The sequence below is a fragment of the Aquarana catesbeiana genome, linkage group LG05 (assembly GCF_042186555.1).
Source record: "Aquarana catesbeiana isolate 2022-GZ linkage group LG05, ASM4218655v1, whole genome shotgun sequence".
Lineage (NCBI taxonomy): Eukaryota > Metazoa > Chordata > Amphibia > Anura > Ranidae > Aquarana > Aquarana catesbeiana.
In genome coordinates this window covers 499,006,370-499,030,610 of record NC_133328.1, presented here as the reverse complement: position 1 = coordinate 499,030,610, position 24,241 = coordinate 499,006,370, and the positions used below count along the sequence as shown (strand labels likewise).

Sequence of the window (24,241 nt, the reverse complement as noted above, 5' to 3'; positions counted from 1 at the left end):
ATTTTGAAAGAAACGCAATTTTTTTTTTACTTTTTGCTATAATAAATATCCCCCAAAAATATATAAAAACACTATTTTTTTCCTCAGTTTAGGCCGATATGTATTCTTCTACATATTTTTGGTAAAAAAAAAAAAAAAAATATCCCAATAAGCGTATATTGATTGGTTTGCGCAAAAGTTATAGCATCTACAAAATAGGGGATTTTTTTGGGGCATTTTTGTTATTATTTTTTTTTTTTTTACTAGTAATGGCGGCGAACTGCGATTTTTATCGGGACTGCAACTGCGGCGGACACGTCGGACAATTTTGACACATTTTTGGGACCATTGGCATTTTTACAGCAATCGGTGCTATGAAAATGCATCGATTACTGTAAAAATGTCACTGGCAGTGAAGGGGTTAACCATTAGGGTAATCAAGGGGTTAATGTATTCCCTAGTGTGCGTTCTAACTGAAGGGGGGAGGGGACTGTGTAGGGGAAGAACAGACGATCTGTCACTTCTCCCCTCAGAGAACCGGAAACTGTGTGTTTACACACACAGATCCCGGTTCTCCGTGTGCCCTGAGCGATCGCGGGAGCCCGGTGGTGATCGCGACCGCCAGGCACTCGCATCGGCCCCTTGGGTGAGCAGGGGGAGCGCGCGTGCACCTCTGGCAGCGTGCACGCGCCCCCTAGTGGCCACAGGGCGAAGCGACGTTAGATAACGTCGTTTCACCCAGCTATGCCATTCTGCCGCAGTACAACTGCGGCGGATGGTCGACAAGTGGTTAAAGAATGCCACTTCAATTTGTTTGTTTTGTAACCTGGCATGGGAATTTTTACCTTTGTACTTTTTTTTGCAAGTTTTATACCTCTGAACATGCAGCAAGTACAGAAAAAAAACTGTTGATGTGCTAGAAATAAAGTATCCTCCTATCGTCTTTTCTGATATGCACAGGTAACCTCATTGTATTGGTACAGCTACCAATACAAGTGAATAGCTGTTCAAGGCTGTACTCAGGTAAGCAGAATGCAGAAGATATCAGCGCTCACCCAAGCACAGCCATTTACAGACATTCACTTGCATTGGTGGCTGAACGCGGCACCACGGGCTCCAGAAAGCGCCAAGGATTTTTTGCCTCAGCACTCACAAACTGCTAAGTTTCTGAGTGCATGAGGTCTTAAGATATTTTACCTGTCTGAATCCAAAGGTTGTAGCTTACTGCTTCCACATAAGTTACACACTGGCCAAGAAAAAGATTTTCTCTCATCAACTCCATTAATAATTCCTGTGGAAACAATTACAAAATGTTAACTTGCTGCAAATGAATTAGGAAGGTAACAGGCTTTATATAGTATATAATTTACAGCAGTAGGCCCACAAGCATATTATTAAAAAACATGACTCAGGCTCAGTTCACACTGCGATTCCTGTGCGGGTTCCTGCATCACATCTGACTTGTAGGCAGTTCACACTGCTCTCTGCGAACCGCTGCAGGTGTCAATATAAAGTTAATGACACCCCCCAACTGGTTCACAGAACACAGTGCAAACTGTGGAATCAGATCACATGGGTCTGAACACACATGCGATCCGATTCCAGTGCAGACCAAAAAAAGGGTCCTGCACCATTTTTATGTGAATGAGATGCAATTTCAGCCATACAAACTGTATAGCTGAATCTGCATGTGATGTGTACAGGCATGCTGTGCGAATCACATGCGATGTCTGGCATCACACCAATGTGAACCCAACCTGAATGAAAACATTCCCCTATCTGATGTGGAATGATCGTTTTGACAATCCATCCTTATACCTTAATTTTTTATTTTCCGTTTTTCCCCTATCAACACAACAATGTGTGATGCAGGTTTTCTCCTGCTATGCTACTGTATTCTGACATTAGGACACCCCCATCCCCCGCCAGAATACACTGATCAAATACGGATTTTCCAGTAGGATCGTTCAACAGAAGCCTGTCATTGAATGAAAATACAATGACTCGTGTATGACCAACCTTAAGCCATAAAACTCTTGCTGCTGCATCTCCATATGTAAAAACTTAATGATAATGGTTTTGGTAGAGGGCAGAGGTAATAACTAAAGGCTGTAAAGGGTGGCATTGGCTAGTTCAATAGAAACCAGCAGACATTCGGCCCATGTGTACGGCAGCCAGGCCAGCTTCCATCGCAGGGACATGACCGTAAAAGCTCTGTCGATCGGTATCCAATCAGCGCTCTTAGTCAATGGCTGAGACCACTGACTGGTGTGTTATGATGGGCGGGCAGTCCCCTTGTCAGAAAACAATAGCTCAGCAGGAAAGATCGCTGTAATAACATTGGATAGATAGCACACCGACTCCTCCCGAGCTCTTCAGTTTTTTATCGTTCGCCCGCTGGGTTGAATGAAATAAAAAATGTATAGTGTGTACTAGGCTTAACTGCTTCAGCCCTGGAAGATTTTACCCCCTTCCTGACCAGAGCGTTTTTTTGCGATTCGGCACTGCGTCGCTTTAACTGACAATTGCGCAGGCGTGCGACGTGGCTCCCAAACAAAATTGACGTCCTTTTTTCCCACAAATAGAGCTTTCTTTTGGTGGTATTTGATCGCCTCTGCGATTTTTATTTTTTGCGCTATAAACAATATAAGAGCGACAATTTTGAAAAAAACGCATTATTTTTTACATTTTGCTATAATAAATATCCCCCAAAAATATATAAAAAAAACATTTTTTTCCTCAGTTTAGGCCGATCGTATTCTTCTACATATTTTAGGTAAAAAAAAAAATCGCAATAAGTGTTGATTGATTGGTTTGCACAAAAGTTATAGCGTTTACTAAATAGGGGATAGTTTTATAGCATTTTTATTAAAAAAAATTTTTTACTAGAAATGGCGGCGATCAGCGATTTTTATTGTGACTGCGATGTTATGATGGACATGTTGGACATTTCTGACACATTTTTGGGACCACTGTCATTTATACAGCGATCAGTGCGATTAAAAATGCATTGATTACTGTGTAAATGACACTGGCAGTGAAGGGGTTAACCACTAGGGGGCGGGGAGGGGTTAAGTGTGTCCTAGGGGAGTGATTTCTAACTGTCAGGGGGATGGGCTGGTGTGTGACGTCACTGATCTCTGCTCCCAATGACAGGGAGCAGAGATCGAGTGACACTTGTCACTAGGCAGAACGGGGAGATGCTGTGTACATCAGCATCTCCCCGTTCTTCCTCTCTGTGAGGCGATCGCGGGTATGCCCGCGGCGATCGAGTCCGCAGGACCCGCGACCCGACTCACGGAGCTCCCGGCCGGCGCGCGTGCGCGCCGCCACACACACAATGGCACAGCGGGGAATTCAAATGGACGTACAGGTACGCCCATTTGCCCCGCCATGCCATTCTGCCAACGTACATCGGCGTGCGCCGGTCAGGAACCGGTTAAGGAGTCACTCATGTAAGAAGCCAATAGGATGCCTAATTCAAACTAAAACATCAGATCTAGTGGATTTATCTTTACATTTAAAGTTGTAAGAACTTTTAAAAACATTGGGCTCCATTCATAGAACCAGATCGCATTCGGTATATAGGCATTTTCCTAAGTACCACATGCGATCCTGAAAATGTCAATTCACTATTGCTTTATGCGGTATTTACCAGATAAAGCAAAAACGCTCGGTAAATACTGCACAAAACAGGAGTGAAAGTCTTTTCACGAAAGGAAAAAAAAATGCATGCAGTAAATAACCAAAAAGTAACCTTAGAAAGTTGGACTTTACTGGTGCCAGAGAGGAATGACCACATAAGATGTATAAAAAATATATAATTTTTATTACAAAACATTTAAAAAAGATGAATAAAAAAATAGTTCCAATATCCTGTGCAATTGGCCAAATTAGTGAGCCATCATCATGTTTAGAAGTACAACATAAGAGGCCATACTGTTAAACCATCATCATTAAACTCTGCAGAAGTGATGCAATAGGTCAACGCGTTTCACCTATTAGCTTCCTCAAGACCTCATCATCTTGACTGCAAAGATAGCAAAATGGTGTATTGCTTGAACAATATAGCTTGGAAGTGGTGGTATCATATGCAGTATGACATGGAGTCAAGGTGGTGGATGTCAGTAGAAATGGATTGATACTTCAATGCTAGGACTTTGATGGAAAACAAGTAGAGAAACAGATCCCAATCATGAAAGGATTATAGAAGTAACCTATCTCAAGATCCAAACTCCAAGGGAACCAATATGTAGCAACAGCCTGTCATCCCACTAATATAGAGTCACTTTCAAAAGATCATACAGTGGGGCAAAAAAGTATTTAGTCAGCCACCAATTGTGCAAGTTCTCCCACTTAAAAAGATGAGAGAGGCCTGTAATTGTCATCATAGGTATACCTCAACTATGAGAGACAAAATGTGGAAACAAATCCAGACAATCACATTGTTTGATTTTTAAAAGAATTTATTTGCAAATTATGGTGGAAAATAAGAATTTGGTCAATATCAAATGTGCATCTCAATACTTTGTTATATATCCTTTGTTGGCAATGACAGAGGTCAAACATTTTCTGTAAGTCTTCACAAGGTTGTCACACACTGTTGCTGATATGTTGGCCCATTCCTCCATGCAGATCTCCTCTAGAGCAGTGATGTTTTGGGGCTGTCACTGGGCAACACGGACTTTAAACTCCCTCCAAAGGTTTTCTATGGGGTTGAGATCTGGAGACTGGCTTGGCCACTCCAGGACCTTGAAATGCTTCTTACGAAGCCACTCCTTCGTTGCCCGGGCAGTGTGTTTGGGATCATTGTCATGCTGAAAGACCCAGCCACTTTTCATCTTCAATGCCCTTGCTGATGGGAGGAGGCTTGCACTCAAAATCTCATGATACATGGCCCCATTCATTTTTTCATGTACACGGATCAGTCGTCCTGTTCCCTTTGCAGAAAAACAGCCCCAACGCATGATGTTGCCACCCCCATGCTTCACAGTAGGTATGGTGTTCTTTGGTTGCAACTCAGCATTCTCTCTCCTCCAAACATGACAAGTTATGTTTCTACCAAACAGTTCTACTTTGGTTTCATCTGACAATATGACATTTTTTGGATCATCCAAATGCTCTCTAGCAAACCTCAGACGAACCCGGACATGTACTGGCTTAAGCAGGGGGACACATCTGGCACTGCAGGATCTGAGTCCCTGACGGCGTAGTGTGTTACTGATGGTAGCCTTTGTTACGTTGCTCCCAGCTCTCTGCAGGTCATTCACTAGGTCCCCCCGTGTGGTTCTGGGATTTTTGCTCACCGTTCTTGTGATCATTTTGACCCCACGGGGTGAGATCTTGAGTGGAGCTTCAGATCGAGGGAGATTATCAGTGGTCTTGTATATCTTCCATTTTCTAATTATTGCTCCCACAGTTGATTTCTTCACACCAAGCTGCTTGCCTATTGTAGATTCAATCTTTCCAGCCTGGTGCAGGTCTACAATTTTGTTTCTGGTGTCCTTCGACAGCTCTTTGGTCTTCACCATAGTGGAGTTTGGAGTGTGACTGTTTGAGGTTGTGGACAGGTGTCTTTTATACTGATAACAAGTTCAAACAAACGCCATTAATACAGGTAATGAGTGGAGGACAGAGGAGTCTCTTAAAGAAGAAGATACAGGTCTGTGAGAGCCAGAAATCTTGCTTGTTTGTAGGTGACCAAATACTTATTTTCCACCATAATTTGCAAATAAATTCTTTCAAAAATCAGACATGTGATTGTCTGGATTTGTTTCCACATTTTGTCTCTGATAGTTGAGGTATACCTATGATGACAATTACAGGCCTCTCTCATCTTTTTAAGTGGGAGAACTTGCACAACTGGTGGCTGACTAAATACTTTTTTGCCCCACTGTATGTGCCTCTGCAGGTGTATCAGTGCAGCCAGACAGCAGCCATCCACTTCGCAAATGTCCAATGTCCGTATCAAATCCTCCACAGTGTATTCCCCACTGAAATGCCAGCAATGAAAAATTAAGAAAAAAAACAGCGTGGGGTCCCCCACAATCCATACTAGGCCCTTTGGGTCTGGTATAGATTTTGAAGGTAACTACCACACCAAAATTAAAAAAAAAAAAAAAGGCGCGGGGTCCTTCCAAAATCCATACCAGACCCTTATCTGAGCATGCAGCCCAGCAGGTCAGGAAGGGGAGGGGACGAGCAAGCACCCACCCCCCCTCCTGAGCAATACCAGGCCACATGTCCTCTCCGTTCTGTCTCCCCAAAGCACCTTGTCCCCATTGTGATGAGGACAAGGGCCTCATCCCCACAACCCTGGCCAGTGGTTGTGGGGGTCTGCGGGCAGGGGGCACTTATCAGAATCCCACCCCTACTCATTCTCAAAAATAAGTGTAGTGTAAAAAAAGATAGTAGGCAGTCTTTGACAAATCCTTTATTTAAAAAAAAGACAAGAAAAAAAAAGTCCCCCGATGTCCTCCCGACTTGAAAAAACAAACGGGAAAAAAAAGGCCAGCTCCGCCGTCTAACAGTTCTTAAATAACTAAGGGGCAGTGCCACCCCGTGAGGTCATCGGGTGCCACTGCCCCTTGTGTGGTCACTGACCCAGCTGTGATGTCATAAGGGGCGGCGCCACCCAGTAATGTCACCAGGTGGCACCACCCCTTAGTTATTTAAGAACTGTCAGATGGAGGAGCTGGCAGACGTGGGAGCCTTTGTTGGGAGCGCAGAGTTTTTTTCCTGGGTCGGCGATGGCAGACATCGTGATTGACAATGGATCTACACCTTTTTTTTTTCTTTTTTAACCGGTTCTCGACCGGCTCATGCAGATATACTGCGGCAGAATGGCTCCCCTGGGCGAAATCCCGTACGGGTACGTCCATTCTTTTAGCAGCCACTAGAGGGCGTGTGCTTTGTATGGCGTGGGACCCGATGCACTTGGCCGCCAGGCACAACCGCCGCCAACCACGCGCGATCACGTGCCCGAGCGCCAGCACGGGGATTTGTGTGTGTAAACACACAAATCCCTGTGCTGTCAGGGAAGAGGAGCCATATCGTTTGTTCCTACTAAGTAGGAAAAATAATATGTCTCCTCTCCTAGTCAATCCTATCCATATACAGTTAGAACACACTGAGGAAACACACAATTAACCCCTTGATGGCCCCCTAGTGTTAACTCTTTCCCTCTATTTTTATAACACTGATTGCTGTATAAATGCCAGTGGTCCCAAAAAAGTGTCAAAAGTCTCCGATCTGTCCGTCGCAATACTGCTAAAAATCGGAGATCACTGCCATTACTAGTAAAAAAAAAAAATATATAATAAAAATGCCATAAATCTTTCCCATAGTTTGCAGACACTATAACTTTTGTGCAAACCAATCAATATACGCTTATTGCAATTTTGTTTTTACCAAAAATATGTAGAAGAATATATTGGCCTAAACTGATGAAGAATTTTTTTTTTTTTTTTTTTTTTTTTAATTGGGAATATTTATTTTAGCAAAAAGTAAAAAATAGTTATTTTTTTTCAAAATTGGCACTTTTTTGTTTATAGCGCAAATAATAAAAATCGCAGAGGTGATCAAATACCAGCAAAAGAAAGCTCTATTTGTGAGAAAAAAAGGACGCAAATTTTGTTTGGTTACAGCGTAATTGTCAGTTAAAGTGACGCAGTACCAAATTGTAAAAAGTGCTCTGGTCAGGAAGGGGGGTAAAATCTTCCGGGGCTGAAGTGGTTAAATAAAGGATTTGCCAAAAATTGCCTACTGTCTTTTTTTACACTACACTTTTGGTTGGTGAATAAATAGGGCTACTATGTATCTGTGCAATTTGCACAATAGGTACACTTGCACACACTTTGTGAAGGACCTCGGCAGGTAGGTGCACCTTTGAGAACTAACCACAGATCTTCTGTGGATGTAGGCTGCCTCAAATCCTTCTGTCTCTTCATGTAGTCCCAGACAGACTCAATGCATACAATAGATACCATAATGCAGCTCTCTTGCCTAAATTTAAGCAGTCTAATATAACTGAAAACATAGTTAATCACCTTTGTTCTATATGAAGTAAAGTGGAACAGATTTTTTGTAAGCAACAAAGTGGATTTCTAAGTGTGCTAATTAGCCATGCTAATTGGCGCCACACTAAACACTGCCCTGAAACAATTTATCTAACTGTTCTTGATTGCAGGTTTCACACAATATTAAACACAGACAGCAAGGAAAATACTGCAACATCTGTTAGCATCTGAAGATGTGTTTGGGAACTTGAAATATAACAAAATATCATTCTAACGTCTGATGCTCACTTTTGTCTCAAATATGTATTCATTGTTCATGTAAACTTACATTGATAATGACACACTTATTATTTTGTAATTAAATGTTAAGAATACATAGTTTAAAACTACATAGTTTAAGTTTAAAGAGGCAACCTAATTTGCACTGACATGTTGCAGACATTTTAGTAACAGCATTCTTTGCACTTGTCTCATCTGACTCACATTAAGAAAGAAAGTGTTTTTTGACATGTGCCTGTCATTTTTCTCCTAGTACCAACCTGTCACATTGCGCAGGGAGTTTGCCTCTGTTGCAGAATCCAGTTTGTCCAGTATAACAGGGCCAGTCAGCTCGTTAATGACAGAAACCTGGGATAAAAGGGGCTTTTGTAATGAAAGCACTGTGCGTTCTACACAAATGATCTTGCCTGCCAAAAAGAAAAGAAAAGGATAACAAAATTTGTGCTGCCAAATCATCCATAGCTATTGACTATTGTAACTAAACCAATAGATAATTTTATAGAATTAGAAAAAGAAATCTAAAGAATACTGCAAAGTGAACACAATATATATAGTTTAAAATAAATTACATTTTTTAAACAGGTTTTTACGTCAATCTCTTATCTCTTTTGGTGTATAGAAAATTATAAAAATTTCACAAAAGGCTCTTTAACCTGAATCACAAAATTAGCATTGACGTATAAAGGAATCCACAACAATCACATTGCAAGAACCACTAGCTGTACCAGCAAATCATTTTATATATCCAGTTTTGAGAAGATAATCTGGTACTCTGTTAACTTACCGTTCTCTTTTACTGCATCTCTAAAAAACATCTTGTAAGTTAACTTGTTGGCAAGGGCCTCTAGCACCCTAGTGTCCACTGCACAAGAAGGCAAGACACACACTGAGAGAATTTTAGGGATTTCCGATGTCTCTGGCATCATCTGAAGAGTAGCATCTGTCACAAATATCCAAAACTCCTTCTTCATTGGCAAGTTACCTTGTATCTGTAATGTGAAAATTCTGTTACTAAAGGTTTACTTTAATCATGGAAAAACAAAGTCAGATGTTGATGATATCTTGGTCATAACTGCAGCTGAGGGAAGGATGGGAGGTGGTTAAAAGGGAAGTATGAAACGCTTTTGGTCATACTTCACTTGTGGGTCGCAAGAGTCCACTTGTGCTCTACTGTGACCCAGAATCAGCTGACAGTGGGCTAAAGTTCACAATTAAAGCCTGTTGTTGCCTGACGTCACTGAGCCTCTCCAATTTCTGGATGCATCCCAACAAGACAGCCTGAGCCAGACACTCCCGCTGAGAGTCTGAGTCAGCCGCTCCCATCCCCCCTCTTGCTAGGTGCCTCAGTGAGCGCTGGGGAGGCAAAGCACAGAGCGGTGACTGTAAGTCACCGCTCTGTGCTCAGACTGGACCAGAGAAGTGAGCAATCAGTGGTCATGGGATCTCTCAGTTCTTGGCCTTATGGCCAGCGGGGGGGGCCAGTTGCAGCATCAAACCGATGCTGCAGCCATATAGGTGAATATGTTTTGTTTCCCGCACTTCTCCTTTAAAAGTGGAAGTTCACCGTAGAACTACTCTATGAACATTAACCACTTGCCGACCAGCCGCCATCATTATACTGTGGCAGGTCGGCTCGTTCCCACAAATCGTCATAGCTGTATGGCGGCCCTTTAAACAGCTATAGCAGGCGCGCCCGCTGCACGACGGGGGAGCTGATGCGCATGGTCGGCGGCCGCGATGTCCGATGGGCACCTGCAATCGCTCCACAGAGAGGCAGAACGGGGATCTGTCAATGTAAACAAACAGATCCCCGTTCTGTCAGGGGAGTAGAGAGTGATCGTCTGTTCCTAGTGATTAGGAACAGCGATCTCTCTCCTCCTTCAGTCAGTACACTGCCCACACAGTTAGAAACACTTCCCAGGGAACACATTTAACCCCTTGATCGCCCCCTAGTGTTAAACCCTTCCCTGTCAGTGACATTTATACAGTAATCAGTGCATTTTTATAGCACTGATCGCTGTATAAATGTCAACGGTCCCAAAAAAGTGTCAAAAGTGTCCGAACTGTCCGTCACAATGTTGCAGTAAAAAAATAAATAATAAAAATGCCATAAATCTATTCCCTATTTTGTAGACGCTATAACTTTTGCGCAAACCAATCAGTATACCCTTATTGCATTTTTTTTTTAACAAAAATATGTAGAAGAATACATATTGACCTAAACTGATGAAGAAGTTTTTTATTTTTTTTTTAAATTGGGATATTATAGCAAAAAGTAAAAAATGTTTTTTTTTTTCAAAATGTACTTTTTTTGTTTATAGCACAAAAAATAAAAACCTCAGAGTTGATTAAATACCACCAAAAGAAAGCTCTATTTATGGGAAAACAAGGAAGTCAATTTTGTTTGGGTACAGTGTCGCACGACCACACAATTGTCAGTTAAAGCGATGCAGTACCGGTCATTAAGGGGAAAGATCTTCCGGTCCTTAAGCAGTTAAACAGCCATATAACACATGTACCTTGATAAATTTATAGCACCAAATTTGACTTCTGTCCAAACTCTGGTTGTCCAGCAATCGGAACTGGAAACTGGCAGCCAATTACCAGCGACACCATGCAACAGAAATTTGTAAGCTGCCATTGTTGACTAAAATTCTAGTTGCCCCTAATTCTAGTTGATCTGATACAAACATGTAGCCAGGGAAGTCAGCTGATCAGAACACTAAATGTGCATATTTGTTTCAGTTTAGAGGCTCAAAGTACCTTAATGTTTCCAGTACAGTGTTTTCTTTATGCAAGCCCTATAATTTAACACATGTATGATGTGCACATTCATAGCCTTATAAGTGGTATGTATTTTACTGGATGTTATAGCGGTCTTTGCTGCTACCTCATGAGCAATATTTAATGGTTTGTTAGGTAACCAGAAAGTTCAACATGTTAACAAAGGAGAAGCACATAAATCTCACACAGAAAAAATAAAGTTGTAATGACAAGTTGAACCTGGATGATTACTGAACCAAAGCCTCTCCCACTCAAGTTTACATTCTTCAGAAACTGCCTGCCAGGGATTGCTCCCACTCACAGCTCACAGAGACCAGGTTGTCAGGTGAGTGTCATCATTTTTTTCCTTTATTACTTCCTTCTTATTCTCTGGGTGACAAGACCGGATATAATGTCCTTATTCAATGTTGATAAAATAAAGGCATATAACGTATGACTAAATTCATGTAAAATGCAGGATAATTCAGAAAGCAATGCTCTCTAATGAAAAAAGTAACAAGTAAATAGTTCTGTGCTATGGACTAAAGGGAAATCCTAATAGCTGCTGCCTCCACATATACCAACCACCAAAAAGGGAGATGGCCGAAATGGGTAGGTGGAATTGGTGCTGCTAATGTGAGATGTGTTCTCATGTACCAAAATAAAGTAATATGTGCGAAAAAAACAAAAAAAGACAACCTTCAACTGCTGTATGGTCTAGAGCTACAACACCTCAATACAAAAGTGCTCAGTGCAAGTGCATGAATAACTATACCATAAAACAAAGTGCTAATGTGGAATAATAAATTGATCAAAGTATTACAGTGATAACTCTGTGAACAAGATATCTTTAAATGAAGTTCATAAATACAAATAAAAGTCCCTAAATTCTTATCAGAAAAAAATATTTCAACAATAAAATTGAAGTGAAATAAGTACTGCCAAAAAACATGCGTGCATGCAATCAGGCAAAATCTCTGTGTCACACTCGTGCTCCCCTCTTGCGCTGCACTCACCGGATGACGCTACCCATCGAAGGGTAACTAGCCTCCACAGTAATAAATGACAAAAATGGGGTCCTCACGGCAGCCTCCTTGATCTCCTCCACTCCAGTGAGCGCATGAAATGACAATAATGATGCCTATAGCGGAACTCTGTATAACTCTTATTTAGTGCTCAAGCTAATGGGTAAACTTACAGGAATCCAAATGAATACAGGAATCGTATACAAAAGAACCAGGAAGTCCGGGTCGCGATGTGTTCCACGGACCAAATCGGATGTGATGTAATGAAGCCAAATAGCTCCACCTTACATGTTTCGGCACAAAGATGTCATCAGAAGCTCCACATTGCTACACTATCCGTTTTATATAGGGTAGCAACCTGAGACCATGTGATTAGCGGCCATCTTTAATAATGTTCTTACAGCAAAATCATGCTAGTCTCTGCCGAAATGTAACTCTTAAGCGGGGGATATCCAATGGACTGGTCTCGAACATCCATAGGTCACTGCAGCCGTGCATAATATACAATAGGCACAAATTAAACAAACCTCATACTTTATTATAAAAAATGAAAACCTATATACTAGATCACTAATATATGTAAAAAATTGAAAAACACTTGTATGTATGCATATACGGACCGGGGCCCACTAGATAAAATTAAATAAAAGAGACTGTACGAAAAGGGGGCCTATTTGCATAACCATAATGAAGAGAATAGAGGAAATTACAAAAAAATATATATATATATATATGTATAATTAAAATTAAGTGAATATATAAAAAGTATAAAAACATATAAATGTAGGTACTAATATAGTAATATAGTGTTAAACCTCTCTTAGTGTACAAAAATATAAATAATAACAAGTTCAAAGCAGCCAGCACTATAACAGACAACTTGTGCAAAAAAAAGATAGGTATAAATAGTGCAGCGCTAAAACATAAATCATACAAATATAAATCATAAAGTGAAAAATGTATACATGTGTATATATAGAAGAAATCAAACAGTTCATGTTTCGAAAGTGAGTCCATATATTTGTGATTCAAATAATAATGATCAATCACCCAAGTAGAAAGAAATCATCGCTGTGAAAACCTTCTGCCACCAAATAAAGCAAACCACATATGAACACACCAAATTAAGAAGCCATTCGGTTTTCAACCCAAAAAATCCTGGTAATGATATTCTAGAGGTTTTTTAAAAAATGGTAGAAGGAGTATGTCAAAAGATTGAAGAATCACAAATCCACAGAGATGGACATCTGGAATATGATCAGGGCCATTGAGAAGAAAAGGGAAGTGGTTATTTGACCCACAGACAAAGGAGGAGGATTGGTCATTCTGAAAAAAACAGACTATGAGGAAGAAATGATAAATCTATTGAGGATGGAAAATACATATATGAAATTAAATCATAATCCACAGAAGAAATACAAGAAAAAGTTGAAAACATTCATAAAGAAGGGGAAAGATATGGGCATTCTAAATAAAAAAGAGGCAAAATACCTTGTACCAGAGGCTGCTAAGACCCCAGTAATATACTATTTACCAAAGGTCCATAAGAATCAGAAAAAAAAAAAAAACCCGGGAAGACCTATTATCAGCAACATTGATTCCTTATTTTCTAGGCTGGGGGAATATTTGGACCAGTACTTACAACCACTGGTGCCTAAAGGGAACTCCTATCTGAAAGATAGCAAACAACTCATCTTGGAAATTAAAGACATACAAATAGAGGAGGAGGATTTTTTAGTCACCATTGACATGAACTCATTATACACCAATATTTTACAGAAAGACTGTCTGAACAGTGCAAAATGAGCACTGTATAAATTCATGGATCTCAAACAGCAACAAATTGGATACATTTTGGAAGGCCTGGAAATGGCCATGAATAGCAATTTTTTTTGGTACAAGGGTGAATATTATGTTCAAACAAAGGGAGTAGCCATGGGAGCAAAATATGCGCCACGTGTGGCAAATTTATTCATGAATGAGTGGGAGGAAGAGCAAATTTATAACAGAGATCGATCCAGCCTGAGGTATTACAAATGATATATAAATGATATCATAATCATCTGGAGGGGCACAGAGGAGTCCCTGAAAAAGTAAGTGGAAGAAATTAATTTGAACAAATATGAAATCTCTTTTACAGGAAATTGGAACCTGCAGAATGTTGACTATTTAGACCTTCAAATATACAAAGAAAACGACTCGACACCAAAACTTTTTTTCAAACAAACTGACTGGAATGGATATATCCCCATCAAGAGTTGCCACCATCCGCAGTGGCTAGGGAACATACTCAAAGGTCAATTCATGAGGAACTGCAGTAATGAAAAGGATATTGAAGAACAGGCCGAGGTTCTAATACAAAGATTCATAGATAAAGAATACAAAAGAAAAGAACTAGGAGGTACTAGAGAAGAAGGTTAGGAATATGAGAAGAGAAACACTCCTTGAAGATAACAAAGATAACAAAGAGAGACGTGCAATGAAGATGGATTTGGCCTTCCTTACTGTTTTTAACAGATACAATAAGGTGGAAAGTATAGTAAAGAAACATTAGCCCATTATAAAGTCAGATAAAATACTAAAGAAATTACTTCCTCATCGACCAAAGTTCATATATAGAAAGGCCACCAACATTGAGAAACAAGTTGGTACACAATGCTCTAGACCACCTTCAACAGATGAGTCTATTTCCAGATTTGAAAGGGTTTTTCAGGTGCCAGAAATGCTTACCTTTTAAGACAAGCCAGAGGCAACCCAAGAAAAAAAATTATCTTTTAGCTCTACGTAATGGGCAAGGAATATAAAATCAAGGAGCTTATAACATGTTTGAGTACAGTATATGTCATCGGATGCCCATGCTGGTACCAATATGTGGGCAGGACCACAAGACCCCCGTACGTGAGGATCAGAGAGCATATTAATCAGATCAGGATAGGATTTACCAAGCATAGTCTCTCTAAATATTTTAGAGAAGTCCATAAGTCCTAATGTTTTATGCTATAGACATGGTTAAAGCCCATTGGCGTGGAGACAACAAAAGGATTAAAGTATCTAAAAATGAAACTAAATGGATTTTTCTGTTAAATTCCCTCCAGCCAGAAGGCCTAAATATAGATATAGATCTAAACTGTTTTTTTATCTAATGAGTAATTAGTGATTTCTCTCATTTCATTACTCTACGAATAAGAGATCTGGGCCCTCATCCCTTTATTACCTGTGTATGTACTGACTCCTCCCCTTATATATTAGTACCTACATTTATATGTTTGTATATACTTTTTATATATTCACTTCATTTTATTTATATATTTTTTTTGTAATTTCCTCTATTCTCTTCATTATGCTATGCAAATAGGCCGCCTTTTCATACATTCCCTTTTATTTAATCTTATCTAGTGGGCCCCGGCCCATATATGCATGCATACAAGTGTTTTTTGTTTTTACATTTTTATACATATATTAGTGATATATTAGTGATCTAGTATATAGGTTTACATTTTTTTATAATAAAGTATGAGGTTTGTTTAATTTGTGCTTATTGTAGTGACCTATGAACGTTCAAGACCAGTACATTGGATATCCCCGGCTTAAGGGTTACATTTCGGCAGAGACTAGCATGATTTTGCTGTAAGAACATTATTAAAGATGGCCGCTAGTCACATGATCTCGGGTTGCTAGTCTACTGCACCCTATATAAACCGGATGGTGTAGCAATACGGCGCCGCTTACGATGACATCTTTGTGACAAAATGTGCAAGCCGGAGCTATTTTGCGTCATTATGTGACATCCGGTTTGGTCCGTGGAATGCATCTCGACCCAGACTTCCTGGTTCTTTTGTATACATCTGTATACGTTTGGGTTCCTCTAAATTTACCCATTATATTGTGCAATAAATAAAAGTTATAAGGAGCCACGGGCATCATTATTGTCTTTTCATGAGCTCACTGGGGCAGAGGAGATCAAGGAGGCTGCTGTAAGGACCCCGTATACACTCATTTGTTAAGGTGGAGGCTAGTTACCCTTCGATGGGTAGTGTCATCCGTTGAGTGCAGCACAAAAGGGGGGCACAAGTGTGACACAAAGATTTTGCCTGATTGCATGCGCGTTCTTGGTAGTACTTATTTCACTTCAATTTTATTATTGGAATTATTTTTCTGATACAAATTTATGGACTTTTTTTTGTATTTATGGACTTCATTTAAAGATATCACGTTCACACAGTTATCACTGTAGCACTCTGATCAATTTATTATTGCACATTAGCACTTTGTTTTATGGTATAGTTACTTATGCACTTGCACTTAGCACTTTTGTATTAAGGTGCTGTAGCTCTTTAAGGTTGTTTATGTCTTTTTTTTTGCACATATTACTTTATTTTGATACGTGAGAACACTCACAATAGCAGTGCCAATTTCACCTACCCATTTCTGTACTTCAATGCTCTCTAATGGAGCACAGTTTCACTTACATGTTGCATTATGGCATGCTGTAGCAAAAAAAAAAAAAAAAAAAAAAAAAAAAAAAAAAAGGATGCTGATTGGTATTATGAATAGGATGTGCACATTTAAAAACACATGGCACTATGAGTAATGGTATGAACAAAGCTTTAAAGTCAACTGATGTGGAGGGGACTACAGGAGTTCTCACCGCTGACCTCCTTCTAGGAATGCTAGTTCCCCCGCTGTCATAATCATCCTCTAACTTCAGTGCTTAGTGTCACAGACTGGATTCAGTTCACAGCAAGTGAAAAAACTCTTTTGATCTGCTTTCTTGTAATGGAACAGGAACATAGTATTGAAGCTAATGGATCCGTACTGGAACCAGGCAAATGGAATTTTCAGAAGGAGATCATTACTGACAGCCTCACTATTTCTCTCACAGCATGAATTTTCTTCAAATTCCATTTGAAATGTGCAGTGCTTTTTATATAAGATATGGGAACTAAGTATCTTCCTCCAAACATGCAGTATGAATTAGATGAAACAAACTCCAGGCAAAATCATTAAAGTAACTCTGTCATGAGAGAAGTATGAGCACTGCCATTGCAGGCCTCCTCAAAATGCTGGAAGTGGTATTTTTTAGTCACAGTCACGGACCTAGCATGCTGTAGAGCAGAGGTATTGAATTAAAATTCTTGGAGGTCAGGGCAGTTACAGAGTTCTGAGTCTCATGTTTGTGCTATGACTTCAAATCACACCCCCTCCCCACCAGTGGCGGCTGGTGAAGTTTTAGGATGGGGGGCGCCAGACCCCGCCCTTCTGTTTTGACCCCTCCCACTTGGTGAAAATGGGCGTGGTTTTAGCAAAATAGTGGGCGTGGCTCTAAGGTGGTGTGGTTAGTGTCTGAGATGAACGACGGATGGAGGGAGAGAGGGAGGGACAACAGGCCCAGATCCTACACAATAGAAATACATGTATTCTAGAAAGTTTAACAATCAGCAGATAAAGATACTCCAAACACCTGGTGTTAGCACTTTAATCATCCCGGAACCATGGTTGTTGTGTCAGGATGATTGAAGCGCATTATTTCTATGATTACATTGTAATATAAAATGAAATCATTCAACTCACCATAATGCAGAATCAGTGGGAGCCCTGAGCGTGTCACTTGCCACGTTGCCTGCCACCAGATGCCATCAGGTGTCCCCAGCAGAGTCCGTCCTTACATGAGGTGCCCCCAACAGAGTCCCTCCTTCCATCAGGTGCCCCCAGCGGAGTCCCTCCTTCCATCAGATGCCCCCAGCAGAGTCCCTCCTTACATCAGATGCCCCCAGCAGAGTCCCTCCTAACATCAGGTGCCCCCAGAAGAGTCCCTCCTTACATCAGGTGCCCCCAGCAGAGTCTCTCCTTACATCAGGTGCCACCAGCGGAGTCCCTCGTTACATCTGTGTCCCCAGCGGAGTCCCTCCTTACATCTGTGTCCCCAGTGGAGCAGCAGGGTCCTCCTCACATCTGTGTCCTCAGCAGCACAGCCCTCCTCCAAGCCTCATCTGTACTCTCCCCAGCTAGTTCCTGGCTTTCTCAGTGTGTTCAGTGGAGAGGGGAGGGGCCTCCCCTCTCCACTGAACACAAGGGGATTAGTCCTCACGGCAGCCATCTTTTTGTAGCCGGACGGAAGTTACTTTGTTCTCACACTGAGAACAAAGCACCTGGCCGAGCGCCAGGCAGATGCTGCTCGGCATGATGGATTGCGCTGCAAATCAGCTCCAAACCCCGCCAATGAAGCGCCGCGTCTGCAATCTCGCGATTGCACTGATGTGGCGCTTCGCATAGTGCACTATGTCCGGCGCCCGAACACAGTGCACTCTAGGACTTTTTTTTTGTGACTGCCTGGGGGGGCGGGCCCGGGCACCCCCTATGGATAGGCCGTCACTGCTCCCCACCCCTTATATTACAGTTTCCACTTTACATCAGTGTCATCAGTCCTCCCCTTTACATCAAAACCCTCTTCACCTAACAGTCCCCCCTTTACACCACAGTGCCCCCTCTTACATTGCAGACCCTCTTTACAATACAGCCCCCCCTTTACATCACAGCCCCTCAATACAGCCAACCTGTTTACATTACAGTGGCCCATTTATATCACAGCCCCCTTTATATCAGTGTCCTCAGGCCTCACCTCACATCATACATACCTCCTTACTTTCTGGAATGAGAATGAGGGACACCTATTAGCAAAAGTATGTAGGCATAGGACACACCCACTGTCACGCCCCACTTAAAGGAGAATTGTAGAAAAAAATGATTGTTAAACCCACAATCGCTTTTTTAACACTACTATTCCTTTATATTGGCTTTTGGAATTTACAAATGCAGCAATTTAGAAATTGGATGAAAGGTTCAGCACTGTAAAACACTTTTTTTTTATAGATAAGCAATGCATTTTATATACAACTAAATAGATCAGACCAAAATGAGGGACAAATAAGGAGGAAAGAGGGACAGAGGGACTTTGTTCTGAATGAGGGACAGTCCCTCAAAATCAGGGACAGTTGCATCATAGGTATTCATCATAGCCCCCCTTCCCTTCACATCACAGCCCTCCTTTTTTACATCTCAATTCTCTTCACATAACATCCTACACTCTAAATCACAGCCCCCCTTCCTTGCTTCCCAGTCCCCTTTACACCCCCTCCTTCCTCGCATCCCAGTCCCCTTTACAACCCCCCGCCCCTTCCTTGAATCCTAGTCCCCTTTACATAAAAGCCTCCTCTCTTACATCACATCTCCCTCTTCCAATCATGGGCCTCTTCCAACCTTTACAAAACATTGGTTGCTATGACCGCCCTACTTCCTAGCAACAAAACACCCACTGGTAACTTAGTTTAGTTGGCCAGCTCCCACCCTCTGTCTAGTCATACAATGCCTTCTATCTGCTGTAAGAATGAAAGCTGTGGTGGCAGCGGGGGAAGAAGAATATCACCCAGGAAAAGACACCCAGGATGCTAAGTGGTGGAGTCACAGTCCGGATAGAACTATCATTTGGTCCGCCATTTAGTGATGCCTGCTGTAGTGTGTCAGAACTACTTGTCTCTATACTTGTCCTGGGGCAGCAAGTCAGACAGCATTGAAGTCAAAGCATCAGAATGAAGTAGGGAACTAGCATTCTAAGAGCATTCAGTGATTGCAGCCTCCATTAATATCTCATGACATTGTCCCTTTAAAGCAGTAGTAAACTCTTTTTTTCAAAATTGTACTACAGGTAAGCCTATAATAAGGCGTTTGGCGCTAATCGCCTATTTAGGTCTGCTCTGCACTCTGCCCGATGCTGCCTGATCAACAGCTCCCGGTTCTATAGTTCCCTTTGCCTGTTCCTGCGTTTCTGTGTTTCCAAGATCTCCTGATGACCTGGCTTGCCCCTGACATTCTGCTGATTGCTGCCTGTACCTGACCTCGGCTTGTTTGACCCCGCTTCTGCCTGCTCCTATTGTACCATGTTGCCTGCCTGTTGCCGAACCCTGCCTGTGCCTTGACCAACCCGCTCTGCTCCTGCTCAGCATCTGTTTGCCTGTGCTCCAGTATACCACCTGCTGCTTGAAGATCTTCTTCCCTCCAGCACCTGGATCTCTCACCAGGCTCTCTTACCATTCCTTACTCCTGTGCCTCCTGTCCATTCTACCAGGGGCCACGAGTAGGATACGTACGGGAGACCACCCTCTGCCCTAACTGACTCACCGGTCTGGTAAGTAAAGTCTGATAGTATCAGGCAGCCATGACCGAGTCCGGGCAGGGGGCCTCCCCCATGGATGAACTTTGTGGACATCTGGCGGGTCTTACTCAAGCCGTAAAGAGCCTTCAGGAAGGCTATTCAAGACTGGAGGAACAAGTTCAACTTTATCCTCTCCCTCCAATCCCCAGGGAGCATCTTCTGTTGGACTTTCATCTGCACCCTCCGTAGTGATGCTTCCTCCAGAGCCCAGAGTACCCACTCCTGAAAGGTTTGCCGAAGAACATAGAAAATACCGTGCGTTTCGCAATGTCTGCGAGCTCTATTTTGCCTTACAACCACACACCTTCTCTCTAGAAGCAACCAAGGTGGGCTTTGTCATCTCTTTGTTGTCTGGCGCACCCCAAACCTGGACCCACCGCCTGTTGGAACAAAAATCAGTATCCCTGGATAGTCTGGAAGCCTTTTTCTTGGCCATGTCCCAACTATATGAGGATCCGCAGCTGACTGCGACTGCGGAAGCTGATCTGCACTCTCTACAACAGGGTTGCAGGGCAGCAAAAGACTACGCGGTAGAATTCAGACGCTGGAGTTCTGACACAAACTGGAATGACACCGCCTTGCGTCACCAGTTCAGAATGGGGCTTTGGGACCCACTTAAAGATGAGCTGGCACGTGTAGGAATACCCCCATCCTTGGATGAACTCATCAACCTGTCCATCCAGATTGACCGTCGCTTGAGGGAACGCCGGTCAGAGAAATCTACTAACCAGTTCCGCCCTACTTGGATGCTACCTAAGGTTCCCAGTTCAGCCAGTCAATTTTCTCCCATCTCTACCGCACCAGTCCAAGACGCCCCAGAGCCTATGCAACTCGTCTTGCTCCTTCTCATGCTGACCCCTGAGAAGAAGCTGCAAAGATGAGCCTGTATTGCGGTGAACCCAGGCACTACGTGAGGGCTTGCCCCAACAAGATGCGTAAGTGCCTTCCTGTTTCCTCAATGTGTGCATCTGTTTTACCTAAGTCCGGTTCTCACCTTACTCTCTCCATCACTTTGCAGCTCCCAGGAGGGAATACCCCAGTGACGACCATCATTGACTCCGGTGCCTGCAGCTGCTTCGTCAACCTGACCTTCGCTGCTAATCACCGCATCCCGCTTCAACCCAAAGCCCAGGGACTTACTATACACCTGGCGGATGGCTCCATTCTTCGTTCTGGCCCGGTCACCCAAGAGACCGTTCCTTTGCTAGCCACCTTTGGCTCCCATCACCAGGAACTCCTTTGTCTGGACGGCATCTCGTCTCCTCTCTTTCCCATCATTTTGGGATTACCCTGGCTACAACCCCACAATCCCAATATTAACTGGGCCACAGGGGAAGTTACATTTCCTTCTGAGTATTGCCAACAGAACTGCCTGTACAGAATCTCTGTGGAAACCTCCCAACTCCTTTTCCTGGACTCAGATCTGGAACTACGTCAATCCATCCCTGAGCCCTACTGGGACTTTTTGGATGTATTTAGTAAAAAAGGAGCAGAAACATTGTCCCCGCACAGGCCCTATGATTGCCCAATAGAACTCCTACCTGGAACTGAGGTGCCCTTCGGAAGAATCTACCCACGAACTGAAAATCTGGAGAAGGGATTCATCCGCCTGTCCACCTCGCCAGCCGGAGCAAGTATCTTTTTTGTTGAAAAAAAGGACCATTTCTTACGTCCTTGTATTGACTATAGGGAATTGAATAGGATAACTATTAAGATTCATTATCCCCTGCCTTAAGTGCCAGAACTTTTCCAAAGGTTGGGAACTGCAGTTGTGTTCACGAAACTAGATCTTTGCGGAGCTTACAATTTAATTCGTATCCGGGAAGGGGACGAGTGGAAGACGGCATTCCGCACTTGATTTTGGCACTTCGAGTACCTTGTCATGCCTTTTGGGTTATGCAACGCCCCCGCAACATTCCAACATTTTGTCAACGATATTTTTCGTGACTACCTGGACTTGAACGTGATAGTGTATCTTGATGATATTCTGATCTTCTCTTCCTTGCTAGCCGATTACCGCAGACATGTCCGGAATGTTCTAACCCGGCTCAGACAACACGGCCTCTATGCAAAACTCGAAAAATGTGAGTTTGAACTTCAATGCATCCAATTTCTAGGCCTAATCATCTCGGTGGATGGCATCAAGATGAACCCCCAGAAGGTGTCCGCCATCCTGGACTGGCCTGCGCCTATGAATAAGAAAGGCGTGCAGCGCTTCATCGGCTTCTCTAATTTTTACTGGAAATTCATTAGGGGGTTTTCAGCAATAATTACCCCATTAACCGAACTGACCAGACAGGGAACCTGATTCTCATGGACTCCTAAGGCTCAGGCGGCCTTTGAAAAACTAAAGGAGCTGTTCACATCAGCTACCATCCTGAAACACCCTAATCCTGCTTTACCATTTGTCCTGGAGGTTGATGCCTCAGAAATAGCAGTTGGAGCGGTGCTCTCACAACGGCAAGGTGCCAAAGCTCTTCTTTATCCTGTGACATTCTTTTCACGCAAGCTCTCAATGTCAGAAAGGAATTATGACATGGGAGATCGGGAACTTCTGGCCATCAAGTCGGCTCTGGAGGAGTGGCGTTACCTTCTGGAGGGTGCTGCACACCCCATCTTGGTGTATACGGATCACAAGAATCTGGAATATTTGAGGACAGCCAAAAGATTGAGACCACGGCAGGCCAGATGGGCACTTTTCTTTTCCCGATTCCAATTCCACATCACCTATAGGCCAGGTTCTAAGAATGTTAAGCCAGATGCGCTCTCTCGCATGTTTCATGATTCAGAAGAGACCCCGCCTCCTGACATGATCCTCCCCTCTGGGAACTTTTTGCTCCTTCAAGTGGATCTTATTACCCGGATAAAGCGGGCCTCTGTGGGAATGTCTCCGTACCCTAAAACCAATCTAAATAAAGGTCTGTAATGGTATAAAGACAAAGTCATAGTCCCTAAACCCTTAAGGATGGCTGTAATGGAACTCTTTTTGGGGTCTTGAAGACTACGGAATTGGTGCAGCACACCTTCTGGTGGCCCCAACTGGATAAGGATTGTAAAGATTATGTGGAATCATGCAACACTTGTGCCCGAAGTAAAAATACCCGGACAAGAGCTTGGGGATTATTAAAACCTTTGCTACCCATTGCAGAATTTGCCTACAACAATTCCTTGCATTCCGCCATAAACCAAACACCATTCTTTGCCAACTACGGTTTCCATCCCTCTTTTTTAACCAGTTCAATACCTGAGTGTGCCGTTCCTGCAGTTTCTGAAACCATGAATTTTTTTTCCACCAATAACAAACTTTTGCAAGAAACTATGGCTAAGTCTCAGGAATACAGCAAAAGGATGTATGATAGAAAAAGGCGTGGGGAGCTGATACTAGAACCCAGCAACCAAGTGTGCTTGTCCACTATAAACTTAAAAATGGCCTGTCCCTCAAGGAAATTGGGTCCTAAATTTATGGGTCCCTTCTCGGTAAAAAGGAAGATAAATGACGTTATGTATGAACTTGATCTGCCTGATTCTTTAAGGGTGCATCTGGTTTTTCATGTATCCCTATTGAAGCCTACTATTGCAAATCCCTTTACTGGCCGTACTACTGGTCCACCTAAACCTATCATAGTTGATAACGAAGAGGAATTCGAAGTTGACACAATCTTGGATTGCAGGAGGAGGAACAACAGAATTCAGTATCTCATCAAGTGGAAAGGGTATGGACCGGAGGACAACTCCTGGGAACCAGAGAGCAATTTACAAGCGTTCAAAAATGCCCATGCCCCCAGACTGGCTCTGAAGAAAAAGAACAAAGGCGCCACTCTAAGTGCAGTATTTAAAACGAATTTAATACATCTTTAAAATAGGTACTCACAAGGGTACATGTAAACAGGCGTGTGGGTAACAAATAGGTGGTGCCAGGTGTCCCGGGAGTAGTGTCCAGTCACATCAGCTGGGCATCAGGAGGCTGC

At 42.6% G+C, this 24,241-nt stretch overlaps 1 protein-coding gene across 2 annotated transcripts in view; it reads right to left on the bottom strand.

The window, feature by feature from the left end:
* Positions 1-24,241, bottom strand: part of SPIDR (scaffold protein involved in DNA repair) — a 1,065,859-nt gene that overhangs the window by 13,740 nt on the left and 1,027,878 nt on the right. For both annotated transcript variants that reach the window (XM_073631564.1, XM_073631565.1), the window contains 3 exons: positions 9,061-9,265; positions 8,537-8,683; positions 1,177-1,270 (listed from right to left, as the gene is read on the bottom strand). In XM_073631564.1, coding sequence (XP_073487665.1) covers positions 1,177-1,270; positions 8,537-8,683; positions 9,061-9,265 — 446 coding nt within the window. The remainder of the gene's footprint in view (positions 1-1,176; positions 1,271-8,536; positions 8,684-9,060; positions 9,266-24,241) is intronic.